Source organism: Podarcis melisellensis (genome assembly GCF_964234715.1).
Source record: "Podarcis melisellensis genome assembly, chromosome: 1".
In the NCBI taxonomy this organism is placed as follows: Eukaryota; Metazoa; Chordata; class Lepidosauria; order Squamata; family Lacertidae; genus Podarcis; species Podarcis melisellensis.
The window spans coordinates 27,115,465-27,141,652 of record NC_138528.1 but is presented as its reverse complement, the minus strand read 5'-3'; the positions used below and the strand labels follow the sequence as shown (position 1 = coordinate 27,141,652).

The window sequence follows — 26,188 nt, the reverse complement described above, 5'->3', positions numbered from 1 at the left end:
TTGAGAATGCGCCACTGCATCCATTTGCAAGCCAAGGGTTCCTCATTTGTATTTAGGTCACAGGTCCTTACAGTTTGTCCAGCTCTGTTCACAAAGCTCCCTCGAGATTCAAGAACAGCTTGTTGAGCAGCACAAGTGGATGCTGCTGGAGGTGAGGAGAGTGTCAAGAGTCCTGCTGCACACACATGAAAGGGCTGAAGGGAAGGGGAGCCCAACCAGAGAGGGAAAGACACAGGTTAGCCACCCCTGCTCCATGGCCTGCCCTTTGTCAATAGAGGATCAGGTCTATAAATCTCTGAAATTCCACGCTTCACTGAGACCAGCACAAGATCAGAAGATGGTGGCACCTTTGTTGGTTGCCTACGCTGCACACCTATGGGTTTCGCTCACAGCGAAAGGGGTCTTCACACTGCTTCTTGATGCTTCGCTCCAGAGTCCCAGTCTCTCTTTAAAGCTCAAGAGGGGCCTGGAGCCTAAATCTCAGGTAGAGTACCTAGACTGCACAGTCCAAAGGTCATCTGGGTAGAGTATAAGGACACTTGGACAAAGGACTATACAAAGACACAGCAGAAGCCAAGACTGGCTGCTGAGGCCAAAACAGTCCTCATGGCCATTCCCAAATTCTCACCGTTAAACTATTCAGACACAGCAGCAAAAGCAGATTCCCAGAGAGAAGCCAAAAGGCAAAGGCATGCCATGTTCCGCAAAGTGCTGGTGAGAGTCAACTCTCTGAGATGCCTTCATCCCCAAGCCAAACAATCAATACTTGTGACTGTCTGGGGAAGGGAGCTCGCCCCCACCCCCTTCCCCAAACCATCAGCACTGTTTCAATGACAACTATTAAACTGGTGCTGCTCATGTGCATTTAAGCACCTGTGGGAACCATCCCTGGCAGCAGGACAGGGTGTGGAGATGCCAATTCTCCAGCTAATGCTGTAGAAGTTTCCAAAGCTGCTATGTGCAAGCAAAGATCCCATTAGCGCACCTGCACAAAAGGGAATACATGCATAGTTTCTGGGAAAGCTCAATTCATAATATGGGGGCATGTTGCTGGATCATGCACAAGCCTTCGATTTATAATTTCATTAATTGTTCAAACTACCACTTTCTACTAAGTTGGGTTTCATAAATTTTATTAACTGGCAGATGCCCCATTGCTCATTCCACTTGTCAGCTCATCCACAAACCCCTTTGCCAACTGCCCTTCCCCCTACACCTAGCCAAACCCCCTTCCCTTTACACTGCACCAAACTCATCTGTCCCTTCACAACTTGCTTGTTTGTAATGAAAAATAAACTGAGACCTTTTTTCTGCACTCCTTGCTGCTCCTTTAAAACCTAACGAAACATGAAAATTCCTCAGCACTAGAAGTTAAACAGGAAAAATATTATGGCTGCATTAAGTCTGCCTCAAAAAGGATATTTTAAAATTCTATCCCATAATATAATACCTTTTTTTTCCCAACATCCAAGTTGGAAAGGTATTCTTGTAACGTAATTTTGCTTAAATAATACCCCTAGTTGTGTGACTGGACTCACTTAGAACAAGTTATTGTTGATGCAAAATTCTTTCTTAACATATGATCCAATAACTGCAGCTTTGTCTAAGCTTATGTATGTCACCAAACAACTTTATCAATTTCATCTTTGTTACTGTGAGCATTTGTTAAATACAGCACTACGTCATCTGCAAAAAAAAAATCCATACCTGCTCTCTGCTAAAACAAAATAGTTACAGTGTTTGTGTAAGTTGATTGCAGTTTTATTAATTATCGCAAAATTCAAGGCTGAGAATGGGCATCCTTCCTAGTTTCCTTAGACAAATAAATGGATTTGAAATTCAAGTGCAAATAATGTTGCTCTTTTATTACAACAGATAATACGAATCTACTACTGTTTTAATTCAATGCAATTTAATTTAAGGCACTTTAATTCAATGCAGATGTCTCATATGTGGGGAGAGCAGAGAGCAGAGATCAAAGAACTAAAATAGGGCTAATAACTGCAAATCCTCAGATGCCAGAGTTTTCCAAACAAAATGCTCAGCTTTTGTACAGGGAAACATATATTTCTTCTCGCAAACCCTTCAAAGCCACCCATGTTTCAGGGTGATATATATGCATGATAAAATTCAAATGAGTTTTCAGGATTTGTATCAACACAGTTTGAAGCAGACCTAACAGCTGTTCTCCCCCCTTTAGGTTTACAAAGTAATCTTAACAAATCACACATTCTATGTATATCCAACATTCTTACTTGTCCTTTTCATGCATCTGATAAAGAAATGTGTAAGTGTCACAGGCTCTTAGCAGCATAATCAACAAGCCCACATGCCCCTGGAGAGCAGCCATTTTAACAGACATGGCAACAAAAGATACAGAAATCCACTGCAGGACATCTGCTTGGCTTGCAGAAGGCCCCAGGTTCAATCCCCAGCTAAGGCTAAGCATGTTCCCTACCCAAAACCCTAGAGAAACACTGTTAGTCATTGCAGACAATACAGAGATACATGGACAAGTGGTCATAGACTCAGTATAAAACAGCTTCCTATTTTCCTAATTATAATAATAAATTGCATTTATCTCTAACAGCACACAAACCGTAAACGGTAAAGAAAAAAGAAAAGCAAGCCGTATGAAGAACGGTTGAAGGAGTTGGGGATGTTTAGCCTGGAAAAGAAAAGACTGAGAGGAGATATGACAGTCATCTTCGAATATCTCAAGGGAAGAGGGAGCAAGCTTGTTTATTCCTGCTCTGGAGGGTAGGACTCGAGTCAATGGCTTCAGGTTACAAGAAAGAAGATTCCAACTAAGAAGAACTTTGTGACAGTAAGAGCTGTTCAGCCGTGGAACGGACTCCCTCAGGAGGTGGTGGCCTCTCCTGCATTGAAGCTTTTTAAGGAGAGGTTGGACGGCCATCTGTCATGGATGCTTTAGTTGAGATTCCATCAATAAACACACGAGACGTAACCGGCTGTGTTCTTAAATAAATAAGGTATACTATTCATTGTATCAAATTGTAAATTTCACCAGAAGTAACTCATAAAGTTCAACAAACGAACAAAGCAGAAGACCCAGTGGATCAGATCATTCTCTAGTCAGTTCATGCATAAGGTCCATCCGTATAATGGTGTCTATTCCACCTGTCTGTTCATAAAGTCCAAACAATCCACATGAAAGGTTGTTAGTTCCACAAAATCCTTTCACAGAGTCTAGACAAGGATTTCCGGAATATTGGGCTTGTTTTGCCATCCTGGGCTTCATCAGTAGTTAAAGCACATGTGTGATATTACAAGACAGTGGATCTTATGGCATAATAGCAGCTACTACTGTGAAAGGATTTGACTAGAACTGACTAGAGAATGATCTGATCCACTGCGTCTTCTGCTTTGTTCGTTTGTTGAACTTTATGAGTTACTTCTGTTGAAATTTACAATTTGATACAATGAATAGTATACCTTATTTATTTAAGAACACAGCCGGTTATGTCTTGTGTGTTTACTGATGGTGCTTTATGTGACCATAGGTTTATTTGTTGTTGTTTTGTTAGTTGAGATTCCTACATTGCAGACTAGATGACCCTCGGGTTCCCTTCCAACTCTACATTTCTATGATTCTATGAAATGGGACCTGCAAGAAAATGTTGGCATGTAGACTGACCCTGTTTGGGGTTTCAGCCACCTAGGCCCTCTTTCTGGACAGTCCATTCTCCCCTCCACTGTTTTTTGCTCTCCCCACCCCAGCTTCCCAACAAACACTCAGCAGCCTGTAGTCGCTAAGCATGTTTCATTCTCATTGGGCTCTTTTCAGTCCTCCCTCTGCTTAGTTTCTTTCCACAAAAATAAAGGTTTTTATGCACTTCTGCAAAGCCTGAGGGCTGCCCCCCCGCCCCCGCCCTGCACAAGCTTGCCAATGCTTCCCCCGCTCTGCATGGATCCTCTGGCATGCGTAGACAAAATCGGCCAACTTCATCAAGAATAATTAATCACTGTAACGTAACAAGTACAAACAAACAAACAGAGCTGTGTGCCACAAAATTGTTCTTTGTTCTTTTTGCCTTGGCAGCTCCAGATCAGTTTTAATTACTATGTTGACAGTACTTGCCTGCATGCTAACATCATACTGCATTGTACTGTAAATTTGTAGAAATAATGAAGACTTCCAGTTGGCACAAGTGTCCCTCATCTCAGCACTTTCCGAAACTTCCTGAATTTCTTCTTCGGAAATGGAATAAGCCTTCTGCTAGAAATTATTGCAAATGATATTTTTTTCATTTAAAAAAAAATCTGTGGAAGGCAAGAGGCTGGGTTTGGGGGCAGAGATGTTTATTTTTAAAAGATACATTTAGGGACACAGAAGTTGCCTGACACAGAATGAGACCATTTGGTCCATCCATCTCTGTCTCTTATCTACAGAGGCCTCTCCCATCACTAACTGAAGATGCCAGGGACTGAAGCTTAGGAAATTTTGTATGCAAAGGACGTGCTCTACCAGTAAGAGGGCCAACCAGATGCCTCAGTAGGAAACTCATAAGATAGACATGAGCACAGCACTCACCCACTTCTGATCCCCACCAAGCAGCTTTCAGAGGCCTACTACCTCCAATAGCAGACATCCATAAGGCTGAGGCCTGCTCAGTTAAAGACTTTTTTTTTGTTAAAAAAAAACCAAACCAACAACTACTGCCTCACCTGTATCACACGCAAACACACATTTTCACAGCTCCCTTTGACTTATGTAACTCTTTTATTATTATTTGCAAAGCCAACAGGGAATGATAACGTTGTGAGGTTTTGATGTCAGTATTTAATTTTACACACAGCGGTTCCCCCATTACACAAGTAATAATCTGAAGACATGTCACTCCATGATGTTTTCTCATTTGCAGATTGTGCTGCAATGCGGGGGGTTGAGTTTAACCCTGAGGCTTTCCATGGGTTATCTTTCAATGCAACTCTCAAAAACTCAGCCTTTCCGACTGAGATTTGTTTTGATTTTAGGGCTTCTGAACAATGAAAAGCAAGCTTTTAAATGTCTTCTTTTTTTTTTATTGCATTTTGATTATCTTTATTCCATAGATCCACATAATTTTAAAAAGCGCATACTGATATCACAGCGGAAATGTTCTATGGGCCAGAATGGGTGGCCATTACTATTTGGGTTAAATAAATGAATTAGGGTTGTAGTTATGGGTTGTTTTTATAGCCCTTCGGTCCATCTGATGTCAGGAGTAGGTCACATGAGCTGGAAAAAATTAATTTTGAGATTTTATTTTTGGACAATAGTCCAGAGAAGCCAAAATATAGCCTGTCTTCTGTTTAACACACTAATTTTTTCATCATATAGCCCCCTATGTGACACTGAGCAGCAATTGAGGTAACATTCCATATGCAGCGGTACCTCGGTTTACAAAAAGTCCCGTTTACGAACTATTCGGTTTATGAACTCCGCAAAACCAGAAGTAGTGTTCCGGTTTGCAAACTTTACTTCAGTCCACGAATGGAAGCCAGACGGTGGAAGGGCACCAGCGGTGGGATGCATCATTAGGGAATGCGCACCTCGGTTTAAGAACAGATTTCATTTAAGAATGGACTTCAGGAACGGATTAAGTTCGTAAACCGAGGTACCACTGTATAAAATACTCTCTTACCTCACCCCACTTTATCTGTCAACATATATCCTTCCAGATCTTTACAAAAGGGTAGAGGTATCACCTTGAAGGATTAAATTAGGCACTGTCTTTGTTTACAGCCTATCTGTGGTAAAATTTCTAGACATGATTGTTGTCAGTAATAAGTCATTTCCTCTGGAAAAAAAACACCTTCAGCATTTAAAGATAAACAGGCAAAAACATGTAATACTCAAGTGTGAGCAACAAACTGAGTAAAACAATTTGACAGATGCAACGGATTCTATGTGCAATAAAAAGCCAAGGGGATGAAAATGAAAGAGTGCTTTGATTCCATGACAACACTTTTTATTAAGTTGGTATGTTGTTGTCAAAACGTCCTCCACAAATCCTCAAGAATAGGGAAAGCTGAAGTATGTTTTCCCAAATATTTTAACTAAGGATAAAAGTTGTCATCGCTATCTTCTTCAAGGACAAATCCACAGCCGTCCTTGTTAGTTTGGTTGTCGCAATGTTGCATGTTACATATTGCTGCCCATGTCAAACCATTCTTTACTGAGGTACATCTGAGCACTGCGTAAGATTGCTTATAATCAGCAGGAGAGTTGTACAGTGGGTCAACACAAATAAATATATCCAAGACTTATCGTTGGGTAGGAGGCTGGGATTTAAGCCTCCATTGGCCGCGTGCTCTCCTCTCAGGAGGGAACAGGATCGCGCAGCCAAGGCGGCAGGATTTAATCCCCGCTCATCCGCTGTCTCTCCTCCTGTGAGCCCTTTGCAAGCAAGGAGCATCCATCGGGGCATTGTTTAATACAGCTACAGTAAAACATGTCATTTGTCCCTCAGGGGGGAAAGTCCATTCTGTTGAATTTGAGCGGCTGACCAGGAGAAGCTGAAAGACTTAAGGCCGTCAGGGACATTAGAAAGAGCTCCCACTCTTGTGCTAATAGCGCCAGTGCTATTGCTGAAAACATGGGCCTCTGAGCAAGAGGGCATCACATCAAGAAAGAAAGAAACAAAATAAACAGGAGAGGAGGAGTCCATCATTCAAAACATAGGAAGCTGCTTTACATGGAGTCAAACCATTGTGTACACCTAGCTCAATGTTATCTACACGGCCTGGCAGCAGCTCTCAGGAGTTTCAGACAGGGGACATACCCTGTGGGTGCCGGGGACTGAACCCAGAACCTTCTGCAGATGCCCTGCTAGTGAGCTACGGTCCTCCCAACTATACTAATACAGTGGTATCTCAGGTTAAGTACTTAATTCGTGCCAGAGGTCCGTACTTAACCTGAAACTGTTCTTAACCTGGAGCACCACTTTAGCTAATGGGGCCTCCTGCTGCCGCCGCTGCACAATTTCTATTCTCATCCTGAAGCAAAGTTCTTAACCTGAAGCACTATTTTTGGGTTAGCGGAGTATGTAACCTGAAGCGTATGTAACCTGAAGCGTATGTAACCTGAGGTACCACTGTATCCTCTCATGAGTTTATAGCTGTAGGGCTGGGTGGTCCTTTTGGTGGGCTATTTACCATTGCTCCTTCTTTTCCAATGCCTGCTACTTGCTGTATTTCTCTGCCCGGACTCCAACCCACCCACCCCCAGCCCTGCTCCCACCATTGCAGGGGGGTTGGACTAGATGACCCTTGGGTCCCTTCCAACTCTGCCATTCTATGATTCTATTTCTTCCTTCTTTCCTCAAGACCAAGGAACACCCAGCATTTTCTACCTCCTCCACACCAGCTTGTAAACTGCAAGAGCCTCTTATTGTGGCGTTTTTATTGTAGGGGTGCATTTATCACGCGTCATCTCTGGTACTAGTATTTAGCAGTGAAGGCAAAGTCTCTTGTGTCCTGAAGTACATCTATATGCTGTTTTCCCATTCTTGTCTTAATTACAGCTGGTGTAGTGCAATGGATAAGAGGATGAGCTGTGAATCAGGAAGCCCCTGGCTTGAATCTCTTTTTTGCCATAAACCCACTAGCTGGCTTTAGGCAAGCCATTCCCTCTCAGGCTCAACACCACCCCCCTGCAATATGCAATATGGGGGGTTAATGATACTGACTTGACTTACAACAACACCGTAAGGTAAGGTTTGCAATGCACAAGAAGAACTTGAAACACTGGAAAGGGTTATCCCAACGTGAAGGGCTGCTACTATTATCCACTTTCTTCAACAGTCCATGAGCCAAACACCAGTTGTGCAGGAGATTGTTTTGACTGACCCAGTTTAGACAATCCAAACTTGACAGTCTTAATATTATATACAGAAGAGAAGAGGGCAAGCAAGTTAACAAGCTCAGACTTTGCCTGGCTCTAGGGGTGCTTTAACATGCCATCGTTTGCAATACGGTTTACAAACTGCACAGAGTATTGCAAGAAGCCACTTCCATCCCACCCCACAACAAAATGCCAATTTTCCAAGGCACTCACCGTATCCTGTCTTTGGGATTCATTCAGTTTGTCAGACAAGTCTTCCAACATCCTTTTTGTTTCTGCATCAGTTCTTCTTGCAAAAGGAAACATGAAAACAAAACAAAAACCATTTCTAAATATATTGTGCGAATGATTCTTTTAACATTACTGTTAAAGTGTCATTACTTCAGGACACAGCCCTTCTGGCTAGAAGAAACTCTCGCATAGCAAATTTCCAGTAGAACAACACAACTAAGTTATAAACAAAGAAACGAGGCACAGCTTTATTCAGTACTACTAGCCATAAACTTATTTTCCTGCAAACAAAAGACAGTTGCTTTTTTTTTAAGTCAACAAAACAATGCAGAACTAAATTTATTAATGTTATGGAGACACCATTACCCTTAATAGGGAAAGTCTATTTGCTAGGGGGGAGCAGGGTGGGGCACACAGGTGAGCCAACAAGCCTGATGTGCTCATGTCAGACATCTTGCTTGAATAGAAGCCGATGAACATAGAGCCAAGTGTGCATAATTCTGATCTGCAAAATCTGATCTGCAGTTCCGAAGTTTCCTGCCATCTAGACTGAGCCCTGTTTGTATGTGAAATCGAACATGGGGACGTGAGGCATGTTGGCAAATCCCACTCCCCACACTGTGCCTATAAAACTTACCGTATTTTTCGCCCTATAGGACGCACTTTTTCCCCTCCAAAAATGAAGGGGAAATCTGTGTGCGTCCTATGGGGCGAATGCAGGCTTTCGCTGAAGCTTGGAGAGCGAGAGGGGTCAGTGCGCACCGACCCCTCTTGCTCTCCAGGCTTCAGGAAGCTATCAGCAAGCCTGGGGAGCCCGCGGGAGTTCCCGCAGGGCTCCCTAGGCTGCGGATAGCTGCCTGCTGCCCAGAGCGCAGGGCGCGCTGAAGCACAACGCCCCGCACTTCGGGCAGATATCCTTTTCTCCTCTAAAAACTACGGTAGGTGCGTTTTAAAAGCTCGGGCTTCCCCCACCCCAGCCCCGCGGCTGGGGAGGGGGATTTCTTTATTTCCCCCCAAAAAAACTAGGTGCGTCCTATGGGCCGGTGCATCCTACAGGGTGAAAAATACGGTAACATCCTGGCAGAAATGACCGACAGAATCCGAGACCAGGGAAGAGAGACGGCGAAAGAAGATTGGAAGAAATTTAAGGACTATCTTAAAAAACACTGTAAAATTAATGAATGTTGAAACGATGTTGGTTTAGAAATTATGTGGTTACTAGCTGTAATGGGTATGAAAAAGAAAAGAAAAGTAAAGATCTAAACAGGATTGAAGGAAAGGATTTGCTGAACTTCGATTAGAAATTGGAATACAGAAAGGGAAGGTGTGAGGAAGTCGGGGAAGTAAGGTTTTTGAAAATAAGGGAATGAAACTATTCCTTTTTTTGTTTGATTTGTACTTGTTTGTATGGTTGTTTTGTTTTGTCTTTATATAATCTGTGAAAATTCAATAAATATTTATAATAAAAAAAAGAAAAATACGGTAACATCTGCATAACACCTGTCACTATAGCATATGCGCCCCCCTAAACAAACAGAGTTCTGTACTATTTTGTTGCCTGTTGAGTTTTTTTAGATTACCACTTTTTGTGTAAAGAGAAAAGAGAAACTCACAACTGGCAACACAGAGTGAAGTAATCCCCCCCTTCCCCCCTCCAAATTAGAAAGGAAGCCCCTATTCAAAAATGAATTTCAGTTAATAAGGTGGGCACAACCCCACTCTGTATAGGCTCTCCCCACAAGGACAATGTCTGCATAGGGTACCTGTCATTCTTTGCATGCAGAAGCTGCCAACCCCTTGTAATCATGGGAAAGTGAGTTCTTAAACTGCAATTCCTATATGACAAGTGTTCACACTTTTTCCTACAGGATAAAAATGTTTCATGCAAAGGAGTCCTAGAACTGGATTCTCAAATCAACTAGTTATTACCCAACAAGCACCACTCAGTGAATTCACCAAACAGTGAAAATCTACTAGGAATTTGTAGTGTGGAGGAGGGCCAGTGCTCTGAGTGGAAAGTCTATTTTCTACACTATTTTGTCAAGCAAAATCACACTCTGTCCATACCGATTTCTTCTTGAAAGCTCTCTGTTGAGGTCGTCTCCCAAACGAACTTGTTCACTGCTAAGATCTCTGAGTGACTGGTGTAAAGAGTGCAGCTGCAGTAGGAAAGCACAGAGTTTAAAACCATGCATTCAGATAGGTTTCTTTGACTCAAAATCATTGCACACACACATAGACACGAGACATTTGTGCAAACTACTTTTACAGCAGTCTGGTTCGCACGTCATGGTAAGCCAAACTATGGTTTACTGGGACTGCACAAATGTGCTTGGTGTTTATTACCTTCTGTTAGGGATGTCTACCTACCTGATCTGGATTATCTCCACGGTCAACAAATCGGACAGCAGACCTAGACCGCCGCCGCCGCGTACCCAGGGTGTCACTATAATCTCTGAGGGGAGAGGTAGGCTGGAAATGACGACCTTCTTCACAAGATAAAAGAAAGGCAAATTAGCATAACCTTCTTAAGAAATATCAGCATAAACACAGTTTACATTGTGATAGAAGAGTCACATAACTATATTTTAAGTGAACTCAAGCAGTCCACCTCCCCACACTCATGCATACATGACACCTTTCAGCCTGTTGTTGTTTACTTGTTTAGTCGTGTCCGACTCTTTGTGACCCCATGGACCAGAGCATGCCAGGAACTTCTGTCTTCCACTGTCTCCCGCAGTTTAGTCAAACTCATGTTTGTAGCTTCGAGAACACTGTCCAACCATCTCGTCCTCTGTCGTCCCCTTCTCCTTGTGCCCTCAATCTTTCTCAACATCAGGGTCTTTTCCAGGGAGTCTTCTCTTCTCATGAGGTGGCCAAAGTATTGGAGCCTCAGCTTCAGGATCAGACCTTTCAGCCTACTAGCTTATTAAGTTACTGAACAGCATCTTTTAAAATCAAGTGTTTGGATACACCAGAGCTAAATGAAACATACCTGGGGCTCCACCATCCAGATCACTTGGATATAAGCTTGAAAGAGATGCACTTCTTACTCCAGAATTTCTCAATAACCGTTGGCTCCTTAGTTGACCTATGGACTGCTCCAGTGTTTCTTTAAGCTGCATTAAAACAACGACTCATTAGGTGGGGACAGCAAGAGACTTTGTATGCAAACAGATACAATAAATAGCTGAATAGCTAACTGACACCTGTGGGGTTGGGGGGAGGAATAGATATGACTTCTATAAAAAGCATGCAGTTGTGGCCCCACATGACAACAAACACACATTGGCTGAAATGCTTAGCATAACGGAGTATCACCATGGGAGAGGTGTTTCTGAAATGTTCAAGTCCTATCTGGGAGAGTTGTCACCTGTGCAGAGAAGGATATGCCCCATGAACATTTGAATTTGCTCCAAATGCTGAATGAGACATGTAATTCGTATACTTTTCATCTGCTTTCATGAGCTCACATTATCAGCACTGTTAGTTTTTAACTCGGTTGCAACAAGATGTTGAGTTGTTATGTTTATTAGATCTACAGTAGCTAGGAGAGAATGTTCTAGACACAAAGGTAGGTTTGTGATTTGGTGGACCAAGGCCATTTTTTTGAGATGAGTTTCTTTCTAAGAAACAAAATACAGTGGTACCTCGGGTTACATACGCTTCAGGTTACAGACTCCGCTAACCCAGAAATAGTGTTTCAGGTTAAGAACTTTGCTTCAGGATAAGAAAAGAAATCATGCAGCAGCGGCGCAGCAGGCCCCATTAGTTACAGTGGTGCTTCAGGTTAAGAACAGTTTCAGGTTAAGAACGGACCTCCGGAACGAATTAAGTACTTAACCCGAGGTACCACTGTACAAGCAAACAAGGCAAAAATACTTTAAATTGTTGCAACCTGCCCTGGGACCTTACGGTCAAGGACAGATAAAAAACTGAATTGTTAATTAATTAACTACATTAGGGCAGGAAGGATCCCTGTACAGCAGGGATAGGGAAGCTGTTTCCACCCAAGGGCCACATTCCCTTCTTAGCAATCTTCTGAGGGCCACATGCCAGCAGTAGGCAGGTCCAGAGGGAAAAGCACGCAGAGCAACATATTCTAAATTTCCCTGGGGAAAGAAGGTTAGTTTCTACACACACTCAGGCACTCCTTTTTCTCCTCCAAACAGACAAGCAAGAGGCATTCTCAGAATTCAACAACACATTCCAGCCAGGCAAAAACACCTGGGGGGTCTGAAGCAGGGGAAGTGAGCTGTTCGGCCTGAGGAGAGCTCCAAGGACTAGAAGAAGAAGAAGAGTATGGATTTGATATCCCACTTTATCACTACCCGAAGGAGTCTCAAAGCGGCTAACATTCTCCTTTCCCTTCCTCCCCCACAACAAACACTCTGTGAGGTGAGTGGGGCTGAGAGACTTCAAAGAAGGGTGACTGGCCCAAGGTCACCCAGCAGCTGCATGTGGAGGAGCGGAGACGCGAACCCGGTTCCCCAGATTATGAGACTACCACTCTTAACCACTACACCACACTGGCTCTCTCACTGACTAGCTGGAGAAACTCACAAGGCCTTCCCACACTTTCTGTGCAGTCTGATGGAACCTTGCTGAACACAAGGTGGGGATGAAAGAAATGCTCTAGTTGCATCATAGCAGGGTTCAGGTGGAAAGAAACGGTTGTGCGCTGTCAGAAACATTGTAAAGAATAGCATTTCTCGGCTTGGAATGGAAGACGGCAAAAAGAGAACAAGTCTGCCACGCGGCCTGGCAGATCACGGCCTTTTTCCACCACCCACACCTAAAAGAGTGAAGCAGAGCAAAGTTGGCTACAGTTCCAGTCCACCATCACAAGATACTGGGAAAATAGGAAAATACATCCAGCAAAATGTTTAGGGGCATAAGCTGGTGAGTTTAGATTTTACCAACAGCAGCTCACATTTGCAATTGCTTCTGCCTGTTCATTGTTGTATTCTCGATACTGGCCCAGCATCTGGTCCACATGTTTCAGGTTCCGATTGGTATCCTTAAGATAAACATGGGAAAAGAAAACATCATTAAAAGAAAAACCTCAACCACAAACACTACCCCCCCGTAAACCTTCTCCTACTCTGCTTAATGCCAAATCAGGCACCTCAGTGTTTGAAAATGCTGAACAGAGGCTTCATATCCAAACATGCACACAGGCCTCATATCCTTCATGAACACAGGTGACAGCATGAAGACAGCTCTTATTGAGGATGGATGTGGATAACCCAACTGTGTGGGTCCGTGAGGGATGAAAGGAAGGAAATGTGCACTCCAGATGAAAGAGCACATGCAATTCCTGAAGCAGGTTTCTGATCCAACAATCATGGCTAAGGACAAGTTTGCATTATGTGTATATGTGTGTGTGTGTGTGTGTGTGTGTGTGTGTGTGTGTCTGTCTGTCTGTGTGTGTGTGTGTATGTGTGTGTGTATTCAAAACTAAACAAAAGTGAAGGATTTCTCCTTGCTACCTAGCATAACAGAGTCTTCCCCCTCTTCTTCCCTCCACATGCCCCATAAATCTGTTCTAGAGTTCCCACCACAGCAGACTTAGGGGTGGTGCAGGGAACATGCAGGGGGAGCGGGGGGAGCCTGTCGCACTAGCACAAGATTTCGTTGACAATCACCCATATTTTTAAAAAAGTGGGGGAGAAAGTCACAGTGCTCACAAGGCACTATGTGTAGAATATTAGGTACAGCATCACTTCATCTCAAAATTATTAATATACAGAGAAGGTCAGCTAAAGACTGGCACAGAAATATGCTATAGTATCAATAGCCTTACTCGCTGATTCTATGCATATATACTTTTTCTCAGATATTTTTCTGATGTCAATGGAACTTATTAGCAGGTAACTATGCTTCTGGGCTGTAGCCCAGATGATTTTGTGCCAGTGCAACATGGCATTTAAACAGCTAGCAGAAATAACTGCAGTAATTTCTCTGGTTTATTCCAAAACATGCTCCAAACTTTTTAAAGTGTCTAGCAATATTTCTCACAGATACAGCACCGCAAGACATGTGACACAGTGGATGGACCTGAAGCCCTTTCTTTTCTTTGCACAAGAAACATAAAAACATGCTTTGAAAAATGTAGTGCTGTTAGCAACCTGTAATGTGCTTGCTAAAGTATGGATCTTCTCTGTAACATCTTCAGCACCACCATGATTTCGGACTCTGGTTGCCCTTATAGGACCACGCCTCCCAATTCTACGATGGAAGTTGTCAGATTCGCTGGATGAATCGGCCATTGGTATCTTCAGAAACAAAGCAACAAAGGAATTTATTTCAATTACTTATTAGGTACTTTTCAGAACCTAGTAAGAAATAAAACAGTAGAACCATTTGTAGAGTATGGAGGACTGAACAAATTACAGGCATATGAAATGTCCCAAAATATCATACTCTGGCATTATACCAAAAAAAACAAAAGCCTAGATGAGGATAAGCAGATTGGGGATGGCTTGACTTCCATTGGCTCCCAATAAATTCTATGGAACAAAGTAAACAGTAAACTTTAACCCAAGAAAAGAGTTGAGAAGGAGCAAGGTATGACCTTCTATCAAACATAATACACACACACTGAGGCCCCTACAATATCTTTGTTCCTATGTTTTAAGTTTACATGCCACTTTTCTACTTTCACAATTTTCAAAGCAATTGACAGCATAAGACAATGAAATCCACCCAACCAATAAGCATCTGTAAAAAGGGAATACTTTTTACAGAACAGTAAAGAAGTAGTCAACATCTACCCTGTACAGTATTCACTAAAACCCTTTTTGGATAAAACTGTTTCACCCTGGCACCTCCCTTACGCTTTCTGGGAAGAAGATTCCATAGACATTGTGCCATCACTAATAAGGATCTCTTCCCAGTTACCATTCTCCAAAGCCCTGAAGGTAGGAGCATCTGAAGGAGCACCTTCACCTCCTTACCTCACCCTGCAGGTGTGTAGATGTCTATAAAAATGATGTAACCATATGGGTGATAGCAAGAGAACAATCAATCCCTACACATTTGTGTTGGGAACTCTGGTACTACCCTATTTTCTGCTCCTGATCTGTCATGATATGAACTCGATCAGATTGCTTTGCTCTGTTCCTGAAAATCTCTGGTAGCATGCAGGATTCATCTCTATCAATTGTGTATTTTTTATGGCAAAGGAGGAAAGCTCTCACTTACGGCTTCCAGACTTTCCTCCGGGACAGTTTTCTGCTTCTTCTTCTTTGATTTTAGCTTTGCCAAATTCAGAACTTAAACAACTGTCCTGGCATGACAGTTAAAACCATTGCCCTGACATGTAACCAGTCTGTGCCACATCCTTAAGATCATGTACTGTGACATTATTATGGTGCAGCCAGACGCACAGCTAGTCCCGAGTATTTTCTCACTGGTGCAACCAACCTTGCAGCTGTGCCATATATTCAAGCTTCTATAAACTGCTATTTTTAGTACAGCAATCCCAACAGCAAAAGCTCAGTTCTAAAGAGAATCCACTTTCTTACAGAGCGAAAAGAAAGGCTCGTTTAATAGTCACTGCCAAGGGCAGCACTGAAAAGAGAAGGAGGACAAAGTAGTTGGCTGAATGGGATACATTCATCCCAAAATTAAGTCAATTTTCTACTATGTATTTATATGAATCTTATACATACCTCAGTAAGTTACTAAGTGGAAACCATTTTTATGGCTTAATTTTTGCAAAGAGCAACTCTTGCATCCTAATAGATCCATGGATCCTTAGAATTCTTAGCATAGACTATTTCCAAAAGTCCTCAAAAGCTCACAAGTTAATTTTAGTTAGCAGATCTTTGAAAGATGAATGACCTAAGGCAACATCTTTCAGAGATCTGCTAAAAAGTGATAAAACAACACAGCGATAGAAATTGTACGCAAGGAGTTAGGAGTCTTCTACATTAGTTGTACTTAAAACACACACTTGTGGTGGTAAAAACCCAACCACTTTAAAGTTTTCTTTTACTGCTCCTCTTGTTTTAAGAAAAACAGTGTTTTGAACAGTTTGGGGGGAAAGTCTTTTTTAAAACAGTGCTTGCCTCATTCCCCAAACACGCACACATATGCAGTAATTATTTAAAAGAATTTCTAGGTTGCTTAATATTTTTTCAAATCCCTGAGTGGTATACAAAACTAACATTAAAAAAAACCAGTATAATAAAAAACTAAAACAGCATCATGAAAACAGGAACAAGTTCCTCCCAGGCAAAAGAACACTGGGTGCTCTGATCAGCCGTTTTCTAACTTATCTCGTTAAGAAACACTTTTCACATTGACGTAGCTATGAAAATCGATCACAGAACCTCTGCACACCGAACCCTTTCAATTCCAGAACCCATCTTTAGTACAACCATGTACTTAGAAACCTTTTTCTTAATGTTAAACATATATTTGTATAGTAGTAGTGCTGCTGTTGTGACCCACCTTAGATCAGGCTCATAGATCAGCTGAAGACCTTAGAACTGTGGGCATGCTCTGCTCACATGCTGTTGCTTCCTTGGTTAGCTGTTTCAATCTTAAGGTATCATGTGAACATCTAAAACACACCCACCCACCCTCACACTTGTAAATTCAGGGGAAGATCAGTACTGAAGCAGGAAAGCTATAGTTTTGAGAATACCATTACTGAACTTCTCACTGAGGGACCTCTGGTAAAGCTTCCAAGGAGCTCCACAATTCTGCAGACACAGTATCTGCCCTGATCAAGCTATACTGAGCTACATACATATCAGAATAAAGAAAGCAGGGCTTATACAGTATCAGAAACACGGCACATATTTTTTAGCCTGTTGCCTGAGGAACAGTGATGAAACAGTTGAACAAGCCACAACTTCTCTACCCTGAAATTAACAGGAAAAGGAAGCTGAGTCAAAAAGAGATCTTGGTGACAATTGTGACATTTTGGCTTTTGCTTAACCCACTCTGAATTAAGTCAATGTAGCTGAACAGAACAGAACCATTGAAAAAATAGGGAGAAAGGAAAAAAGAGATCAGAGTTTTTGACAACACCACAGCATGGCAACCCATTTGTAGTCCAAATTGCACTACGTTGTGATTAAATTACAAGCAGCTCAAAATGTTAAGCCCAACATAGGAACTTTCTATGTAGCCACAGAGGAGCCGCTGAAAAGGGATGTGATGAAACAACTTGAATACTATTCTTAGCCTTTCATACAGACAGGGAAGATTGTCCAGTATCAGAAATCTGCCATTTCGTTGATCAAGCTTTATTTTATTCTACTTCATGTGAAATATAGGGTTTTCCCTTCTTACCATAGCTGTAAAGCTTGCCCCAATTCAAGGGCGATTAGCTACACACTTCATGTTTTTAACTTTCTTGTAAGGGCAGAGACCTGTTCCTCACAAACATTACAGACTTCCATATGGGGAGAGGTCGCCGGCTACAGACAGGTGACAGGGAAGCACAGCAACCACCACAATAATTGGCCATTGTCATCTCAAGTTGCTAAACCTCAGATGCACAGCACCAAGCTGCAAGTCCCACTGCCTTCAGTTGGGCATATTCCTAACTATGAGCACACAGAATTGCAGCCCTCCCTGGAAACAGACCTTAACTGGGCTTACTAGTAGGTGAAAGTGGTAGTAGGGCATCCGCTTTGCACACAGAAGGTCCCAGGTTCAATTCCTGACATCTCTGAACAGGGCTGGGAGAAAATGAAAGCCCAGAGCCACCACAGAGCAGAAAATACTGAACTAGATGACTGGTCAGCGCCGCCCCCCTAAAGTACTTAGTTAGGATCGGCCTGTTCCCACATTCCATCAGGCCTATGGGTCAAGGCTATAAGGCCTGGAGTGAGGGAGAAAACAGACTTCATGCCAAAAGAAGCAAAAAATGTTAAAACAGCACCACACTGCTGTGCTGCAATGGCTAATAATATAATAATAACAATGATTTATTATTTATACCCCACCCATCTGGCTGGGATTCCCCCAGATACTCTGGGTGGCTCCCAACATAATATTAAAAATGTGACAAAACATCAAACACTAAAACCTTCCCTAAACAGGGTTGCCTTCAGATGTCTTCTAAAAGTCAAAACAAAAAAAATTCCTTCCAGTAGCACCTTAAAGACCAACTAAGTTAGTTCTTGGTATTAGCTTTCGTGTGCATGCACACTTCTTCGGATACACAGATACACAGATGTCTTCTAAAAATCAAAACAAAAAAAATTCCTTCCAGTAGCACCTTAAAGACCAACTAAGTTAGTTCTTGGTATGTGCATGCACACGAAAGCTCATACCAAGAACTATCTTAGTTGGTCTTTAAGGTGCTACTGGAAGGAAATTTTTTTGTTTTGACTATGGCAGACCAACACGGCTACCTATCTGTTTCTAAAAGTCAGATACTTGTTTATTTCCTGGACGTCTGATGGGAGGGCATTCCTCAGGGCGGGTGCCACCACCGAGAAGGCCCTCTGCCTGGTTCCCTATAATCTCACTTCTTGAAGTGAGGGAACCCGCAGCAGCCCCTCAGAGCTGGACTTCAGGGTCCAGGCTGAACGATGGGGGTGGAGACGCTTCTTCAGGTATACAGGACCGAGGCTATTTAGGGCTTTAAAGGTCAGCACCAACACTTTGAATTGTGCTCGGAAACGCACTGGGAGCCAATGTAGGTCTTTCAGAACCGGTGTTATATGGTCTCGGCGGCCGCTACCAGTCACCAGTCTAGCTGCCGCATTCTGGATTAGTTGTAGTTTCTGGGTCACCTTCAAAGGCAGCCCCACGAAGAGCACATTGCAGTAGTCCAAGCAGGGATAACCAGAGCATGCACCACTCTGGCAAGACAGTCTGCGGGGAGGGAGGGTCTCAGCCTGTGCACCAGATGCAGCTGGTAGACAGCTGCCCTAAGAAAAGGGATCTTTTTTTTCTTTTTGGCCAGAATAGGATCTTGCCGCGCTTGGAAGACACAGAGGACTAGAAACCTAACCGCAGCTGTCACCTTCAGTTGACTATTGAGCCACCTCAAATGGCAGGCAATGCTTATTTTTCAGGCACTTTTCGAAAGTGCCACAATAGTCGTTAACAGGAGAGGCCCCCTGGAACTTTTCAGCCACCCCCAGACCTGCACCCCACTGCCACCATGGGTAGCCAGGCACTGGATCCCACCCCCCATCGGTCCACGGAGTTCCCACCCCCGGGTTCCCAGCACCCCACACCCGCCCAGACCGATCTCTCTCACCGGGCTCCCGTTCTTCGGTCCTGGGATCAGCCCTCCCGCCCTGCGTCCCGTCTCAGGGCCGAGGCATAGCTCTCGGACGCCTCCAGCTCCAACCGCCCGGCACCCGGCCGGCTCCTCCACCCACCCCGCCGCTATGGCAACTTGAACTAGCCGCCCTGCCACCGGGCGAAGAGCGGCCTCTCAGGGCGCCAGGGCCCCCGCGGCGCTCGGCATCATGGGGGTCGTAGTTCACAGCGCCGCCTGCCGCCTCGGCCGTGGAGGGAAGAAGGGACTACGCTTCCCATGATGCCCCGCGCCGGAGCTTCTCCTGGGAACGGCCCGCAAGCGCTCCACGCCCGCGACCAGGGAAACCAGCGTAGCCGCGCGCCGGCGCCGGCGGTACAAGGGCAAGCCGCGCCCACTTCTTAAAGGAGCAGGCGCTCAAATTCCGAGCAAGCATTTTATTGTTGCTCGCCACCCCAAGCTCTGGAGCAGTGCAATATTCCAGGGGTGTTGGTTTCGTGGAATGAGGGACAGCAGAGACTGTGGTGTCTTTAGGATATATGGCTTATTGGCACATATACACGACCTGAGCCTATGATGGAGGAGCTCACAGCACCAATACCCCAGAAGGGCTTTCTTCTCCCATTGCCACAGCTTTGGATTCAAGCAAAAATCTAGAATGGCTCTCACTCTTAGCCTTCTCTGCCTGCTTCTAGCCCCACCACACACTTGCCCTGGCCTTTGACTTTCTCAAAGGCCCACCCATTTGCCCTCTGGCACAAAGCAACTTCCTTTCTTATACTAGCCACCCATGCATTATAGCTCTTGCCTGGCTAATTCAACAATGGGATCCGCCATTAGATTTTAACCCTTGCTGCATCCAGGAATTAGAAGGGACTCGGGAATCTTATAGCCTAATCTCTCTCCCCCAAACTCACAACAATATAAAGACTGTAGTGCAGCAACATTATAGCAACACAAATTCATTGCTGTGTAGTGGAAGTGGCCTCTTGTGAAGTTGGCATTCCGTCTGCTCCTGAAGACGAATGTTTAGGCAAGCATTCCTTTGAATGACTTGTGATGTTACTGTTTTAACTGTGTTTTAACAGTTATGCTTTAAAAATGTTTTATTGCGGATTTCAGTTAAAGACATTCTAATGTTGTTGTATATTTTAATTATGGACTGATTTTATAGTTGTGCAGACCACTTAGAAGCCATTTTGGCATACTGTATATGCACTATAATAATAATAGCGCCAATAAGGCCCAATTATTTTCAGACATCAATCGCATGAATGCCTCTGCCAAAGAATTTTCTCTACATCCAGGTACACCTTTCATGTATTTTATTTATTGTATCCCACCTTTCCTCCAAGGAACTCGACGTAGCATACACAGTTCTCCGCCTCCTCACAACGATCCTGTGAAGGAGGTCAGGCTGAGAGGCAATGACTGGCCCAAAGTTGCCCAGTGGGCTTCATGACCAAGTGAGGATTTGAACTCTGGTCTCCTGGGTCCTAGTTCTCACACTCTAACCTCTATGCCAGGGGTCAGCAAACTTTTTCAGCAGGGGGCCGGTCCACTGTCCCTCTGACCTTATTGGGGGGGCGGACTATATTGGGGGGGGTGAACGAATTCCCATGACCCACAAATAACCCAGAGGTGCATTTTAAATAAAAGGACACATTCTACTCATGTAAAAACATGCTGATTCCCAGACTGCCCACAGGCCGGATTTAGAAGGCGATTGGGCCGGATCCGGCCCCCATACCCATGCTCTATCCCCAACTGGTTCACAACAGAGAGACATCAGCACAGGGAGGCAGAAAACCAGGTGCTAGGGAAAACATATTGGGAGTGTCCCAGAAGAGGCACTGGACAAGAAATCTCCACATTGCAAGATTTGTTGCCAGGCCTCACTTCTCTCTGATAGATTTTGTTTCTAAAAAGAGCAAAGATGAGCTGGAAGGAGGATGCACTGTATTGTTAGGGCTGAAAGACACTTAAAGGTCTTAACCATCTGCTCCCTTGATAATTACTTTATCCTTCATGTAGGTTCATTGAAAGTTGAAGAGGTTGAATGGGAAGAGCAAGATGCATGGCCAAAACTGTGGAAGCCTTCCCTTGAGTGGAACTGCCTGCAGGAAATTGCAATTGTGCCTTGCCGCCCCCATGACCTGCTTTGCCGCCCCTACCAATCGGCATCAATGCTAGCAGCAGTGGCGGGAAGGCCCTCAGGAGTGCTGTCTTGGGGACTTCCGCCACCTGAGGCAGTGGCTTCAGCTTGCCTAATGGATAGGTCAGTCCTATTTATTGTTATTTGAATATTTTTGGCCACCATGACTACTCTGGCATGTGGAAAGGCCAGATATAAACTACCAGTACTCTCTGATCAATCATTAAAAAAACCCAACCCTTCTAGGCGGGTTAGTGGCGCTGCCATACCCTCCAACATTTCTCCAATGAAATTAGTGACATCCTATTCAACAACAACAACAGTTTTATTATTTATACCCTGTGCATCTGACTGGGTTTCCCCTCTGGGTGGCTTCCAACACATATAAAAACAAAATAAAACATTAAACATTAAAACACTTCCCTATACATCCCTTCAGATGTCTTCTAAAGGTTGTGGAGTTGCTTATCTCTTTGGCTAGGGGTCACATAACTCCATATGTTGATCCATTGTTGTTGTTTAGTTGTTTAGTCGTGCCCGACTCTTCGTGACCCCATGGACCACAGCACGCCAAGCACTCTTGTCTTCCACTGCCTCCCGCAGTTTGGTCAAACTCATGTTGGTAGCTTCGAGAACACTGTCCAACCATCTCACCCTTCTCCTTGTGCCCTCAATCTTTCCCAGCATCAGGGTCTTTTCCAGGAGTCTTTTCTTCTCATGAGGTGGCCAAAGTATTGGAGCCTCAGCTTCAGGATCTGTCCTTCCAGTGAGCACTCAGGGCTGATTTCCTTCAGAATGGATAGGTTTGATCTTCTTGCAGACCATGGGACTCTCAAGACTCTCCTCCAGCACCATAATTCAAAAGCATAAATTATTTGGCGATCAGCCTTCTTTATGGTCCAGCTCTCACTTCCATACATCACTACTGGGAAAACCATAGCTTTAACTATACGGAGCTTTGTTGGCAAGGTGATGTCTCTGCTTTTTAAGATGATCCATTTTTTTTACATTGATCCATACCTTGATTTTATTCTGTGAACCGCCCTGAGACCCCCAGGTATAGGGCAGTATAGAAATTCAATAAATAAGGATAAGAATACCTTCCAAGATTTCTCTGGTGAAAATGGGGACGCCCTAAGGAAAAGCGGGACATTCCAGAATCCAATCAGAAACTGGGACGACTTCTGTACATCTAGGACTGTCCCTGGAAAATAGGGACAGTTGGAGGCAGGGCCTGATTTAGGTTTGATGAGGCCCTAAGCTCCTGAAGGTAATGGAGCCCTTTATATGTCCAGCTGTCCTTTGTAAACAACAAATTGTCACTGTTTTTTGTGTTGAATAAATGCTATGTGATAATTTATGGACCCAATAGGTATCTAAAGCCGTTTGCCACTGTTGCTGTATGTAGGTTTTATTTTATTTGTTTTTTTAATCTTACATTTTGGAAATGTACACCCATATTTTTTTCTTTTAATTTTTTTTGGGGGGGGCAAGAGAGTGGGACCTTAAGCTATACAGTATAGCTTGTTTAGCTTATACGCTGCATTTCTTTTCAGAGGGGCTTTCTGCTTCGCGTAGTCCCGGCAGCCGCCACGAGATGGCAACGGAGGGCAGGCCCTGAAGCCGTCGGAGCTCCGGAGCGTGGGGTGCTCTGATTCGGCGCGGAGTCGCGGACTTCTTGCAAAGGTCCCGCACTTGAGTGGCTGGCGGGGCCGGGATGGGATGGGGCTTGGGAAGGATCTCCTGAGCATCTTGCCGCCCGGTGCCCAGACGGGAGGAGAGGACGCCGGAGCCCGTGGTCCGCGCGAGGTTTGGAGTCCCGGTGAGGCGGAGCGCGATCCCTCTGTTGGGGCTACTTAGGCGCCCGGGAAGGAAGGGGGTTCCCGGGGCGCTCGTGGGAACAGCCGCGGGTTGCTTCTTAGGGGAGCAGCCTGCTGTTAGATCCGCAGGAGGCAGCGCCGGGGATTGCATGGCACGTCCGCGGCGAGGCTCCGGGACGCCTTTCGCAGCAGCGTGGCCAAGATGGGACATTCAACAGGTAGAGAGATTCAACAGCGGAGATTCCGCCCCCCCCAAAAAAAAACAACTGCCGGAGGGGAATTCAGACAAGTGACGGTTCTCCCAGCAGGGAAATTTACACATACGTAACACACACACACGTGAAGATACAACGGGGAGATAATTTACGCAAGATGAATTCAACAGGTGAAGATTTAAGGGAGGGGTTCCTTCATATCTATGGGAGGCGAATCTGATAGGAGACGATTCAAACGGAGGGGGGTTACTTCCTGAGTGCAAAAGATGAATTTAGCAAGCGAGGATTCCGCAGAAAAGATGACTACATCTCCATGGCAGGAAAAGCTCCACCTGTTGAATTTCTGTTGGTCATGCCGGTGTTAAAGGTGCCCTGAGACGCCTTGCCAAAACATACAAACAAAACACACCGTTGGGAGTTTTCTGTAGTGATGTCAACTTTTGAGGAGGCAGAGGATGGAGGGTTTACTGTCTGGGGAAGTCAGTCTTTGGGAGAATAACTGCCGCTGTGCTCTGTATTATGGGACTCCTGTCAAACTTACTTGTTATTTAAAATTGTGATTCACTTAAACTAAATCTGCATAAATAACTCACTGTCTATTATCCTATGCACACATGGATGGGAGTAAATCCCATTGAACATAGAGGCACTTACTTCTGAGTAAACATGCATAGGGTTGCACTATAACACACCAAGAACGTTTGTTTATAAAAATCTGTTTTCAGTTCCCTACTGCGATACTGGGGGAAAAATACTACATGTGACTAAGCATGTACAGCCTTTTTCTCCCTTTCATGAGATCGGCATTAACTTTTACATCACCATATGGTGCCAAGGTTTGGGAAGTTACTCATCATTTGAGGTGTTTTTTCCTATTTCTAACTCTTAGTGTATTATATCCAAGCTACAATAGCCATATAAGCAATAAGTGAAGGTCAGTAATTTCCACATGTTGAGGACTTCTATTCTTAATATTTGTTGATGAAGAATAATCTCAAATGACATTGTTCCACTCTTTTCCAAATATATTGACAACATTATTTGCCTCTGATAGATCCACCACAAATAAATATGTCTACCCACTTGAGATTTACTTTTTCAACAGCTTGGAATATACTTGTTACTCATTTACTTAGTTTCTTGAGAAGCATACACCATTGTATCACCAATGTCTAAAATAAATTTCTCTCATATTTGTATAAACAAGATTAGTGACCTTTTTTCTAGAAATACGCATTATTTCAAAAGTACTGGAATATCTAAGTCTCAAAGTCATGTGCATATACTTGTTTTGGTCCATATTTTAGTTTTATCAGTCTATATATTTTGGAAAGTTTGTGTCTTGTTACATTAACAACTAATCTTCCACCTCTTAATCTATTGTTTGCTAACCATATCCTCACTTGAGAACATTCAAACCAGCTTAGATCTCTGTCCAACATCTCATTTTGTATTCTTCCATATCTCAAGAATGGAAGAATAATCAGATCCCTCGTCATCTTTTTAAATGTTGAAAATTTCACAGATTTTCTTGCAAATAATAAGCTATTTAGCCAACTTGGGTGAATTTAAAATTAATCTAGTTTGCCCTAGATTCTCAGAACTATCTGATAGTAAATTTTTGCATTTTACTTAATTTGAACAATCTCCTTTCTGCATCCAAAGCAAGTAATTTAATTCATGGGTCATTTGCTCTTGTAGCTAGTTCTTATCTGCTTGATCATATATAATGCCCACAGCGAGGCATACTTTATATAGCTAGCACAATAATATAATCTATGATAGAACTAACACTTCTTTTTTCTGAGACAACACAATACTAGAATTCTCAAATGCCTCTTGTTTATTTTGTACAAAGTGAATCCCTTCTGTGAAAAGAGAGTTGTGCAGAGAAGTGAGAGAATATTGAAAGATGGCACTTACAGTGAGAGGGTATGGAGTGAGTGATGTATAGGGCAGACTTGATATTGTTATAAAGATCAGGTTTGGGGAAGGGAGAGGGATCTGCCTGTGGGTGGAAAAGTGAGGAGAGAATATCCAGTGTAATAAAGTTTAAAGAAGCAAATTCTGTACAAGAGCATTTTGTCTGCCGATTTTTCTGGGTCAGTTAACTTCCCTTTACCAATGGTCATGTGCGTCATCATGACTGGTCAGTTAGCTAAGTATTTCTATTGTTCTACTTGATCTAGGGGGAGCAGCTGTCCCCCCCGGCTACACCCATGCCTATGGTTCAGCTAGGTAAGTTTAGACATTGGACTTAAAAAGAAATTATGCCTCTTCCCTTTAGATGACCATACGTGAAGCACACATAGCTAAAATTTATCTCCAGTTTACAGCTGTTTCTGTTGTGTGTTAGGGACGTGGGTGACGCTGTGGGTTAAACCACAGAGCCTAGGACTTGCTGATCAGAAGGTCAGCGGTTCAAATCCCCGCAACGGGGTGAGCTCCGTTGCTCGGTCCCTGCTCCTGCCAACCTAGCAGTTTGAAAGCACGTCAAAGTGCAAGTAGATAAATAGGTGCCACTCCGGCGGGAAGGTAAATGGCGTTTCCGTGCGCTGCTCTGCTTCGCCAGAAGCGGCTTAGTCATGCTGGCCACATGACCCAGAAGCTGTACACCAGAAGCTGTACACCTCGGCCAATAAAGCAAGATGAGTGCCACAACCCCAGAGTCGGTCACAA

General features: G+C 43.7%; 2 protein-coding genes across 7 annotated transcripts in view; one reads left to right on the top strand and one right to left on the bottom strand.

Moving 5' to 3' along the window:
- CEP128 (centrosomal protein 128) overlaps positions 1-19,524 on the bottom strand; it is a 176,657-nt gene extending 157,133 nt beyond the window's left edge. The window contains exons 1-7 of one of the 6 annotated variants that reach the window (XM_081909759.1): positions 19,317-19,524; positions 14,212-14,358; positions 13,014-13,100; positions 11,076-11,199; positions 10,451-10,569; positions 10,148-10,239; positions 8,063-8,138 (exon numbers count right to left, since the gene is read on the bottom strand). In XM_081909759.1, coding sequence (XP_081765885.1) covers positions 8,063-8,138; positions 10,148-10,239; positions 10,451-10,569; positions 11,076-11,199; positions 13,014-13,100; positions 14,212-14,352 — 639 coding nt within the window. In that variant the 5' untranslated portion in view covers positions 14,353-14,358; positions 19,317-19,524. Of the gene's footprint in view, positions 1-8,062; positions 8,139-10,147; positions 10,240-10,450; positions 10,570-11,075; positions 11,200-13,013; positions 13,101-14,211; positions 14,359-16,540; positions 16,657-19,316 lie in introns of those variants that run through there. The other 5 variants (XM_081909758.1, XM_081909760.1, XM_081909755.1 and 2 more) reach the window with 5 other exon arrangements.
- Positions 19,525-23,359: 3,835 nt separating this feature from the next.
- Positions 23,360-26,188, top strand: part of TSHR (thyroid stimulating hormone receptor) — a 51,144-nt gene continuing 48,315 nt past the window's right edge. The window contains exon 1 of the mRNA XM_081916472.1: positions 23,360-23,512. The gene's annotated coding sequence lies outside the window, so the exon portion shown is untranslated. The remainder of the gene's footprint in view (positions 23,513-26,188) is intronic.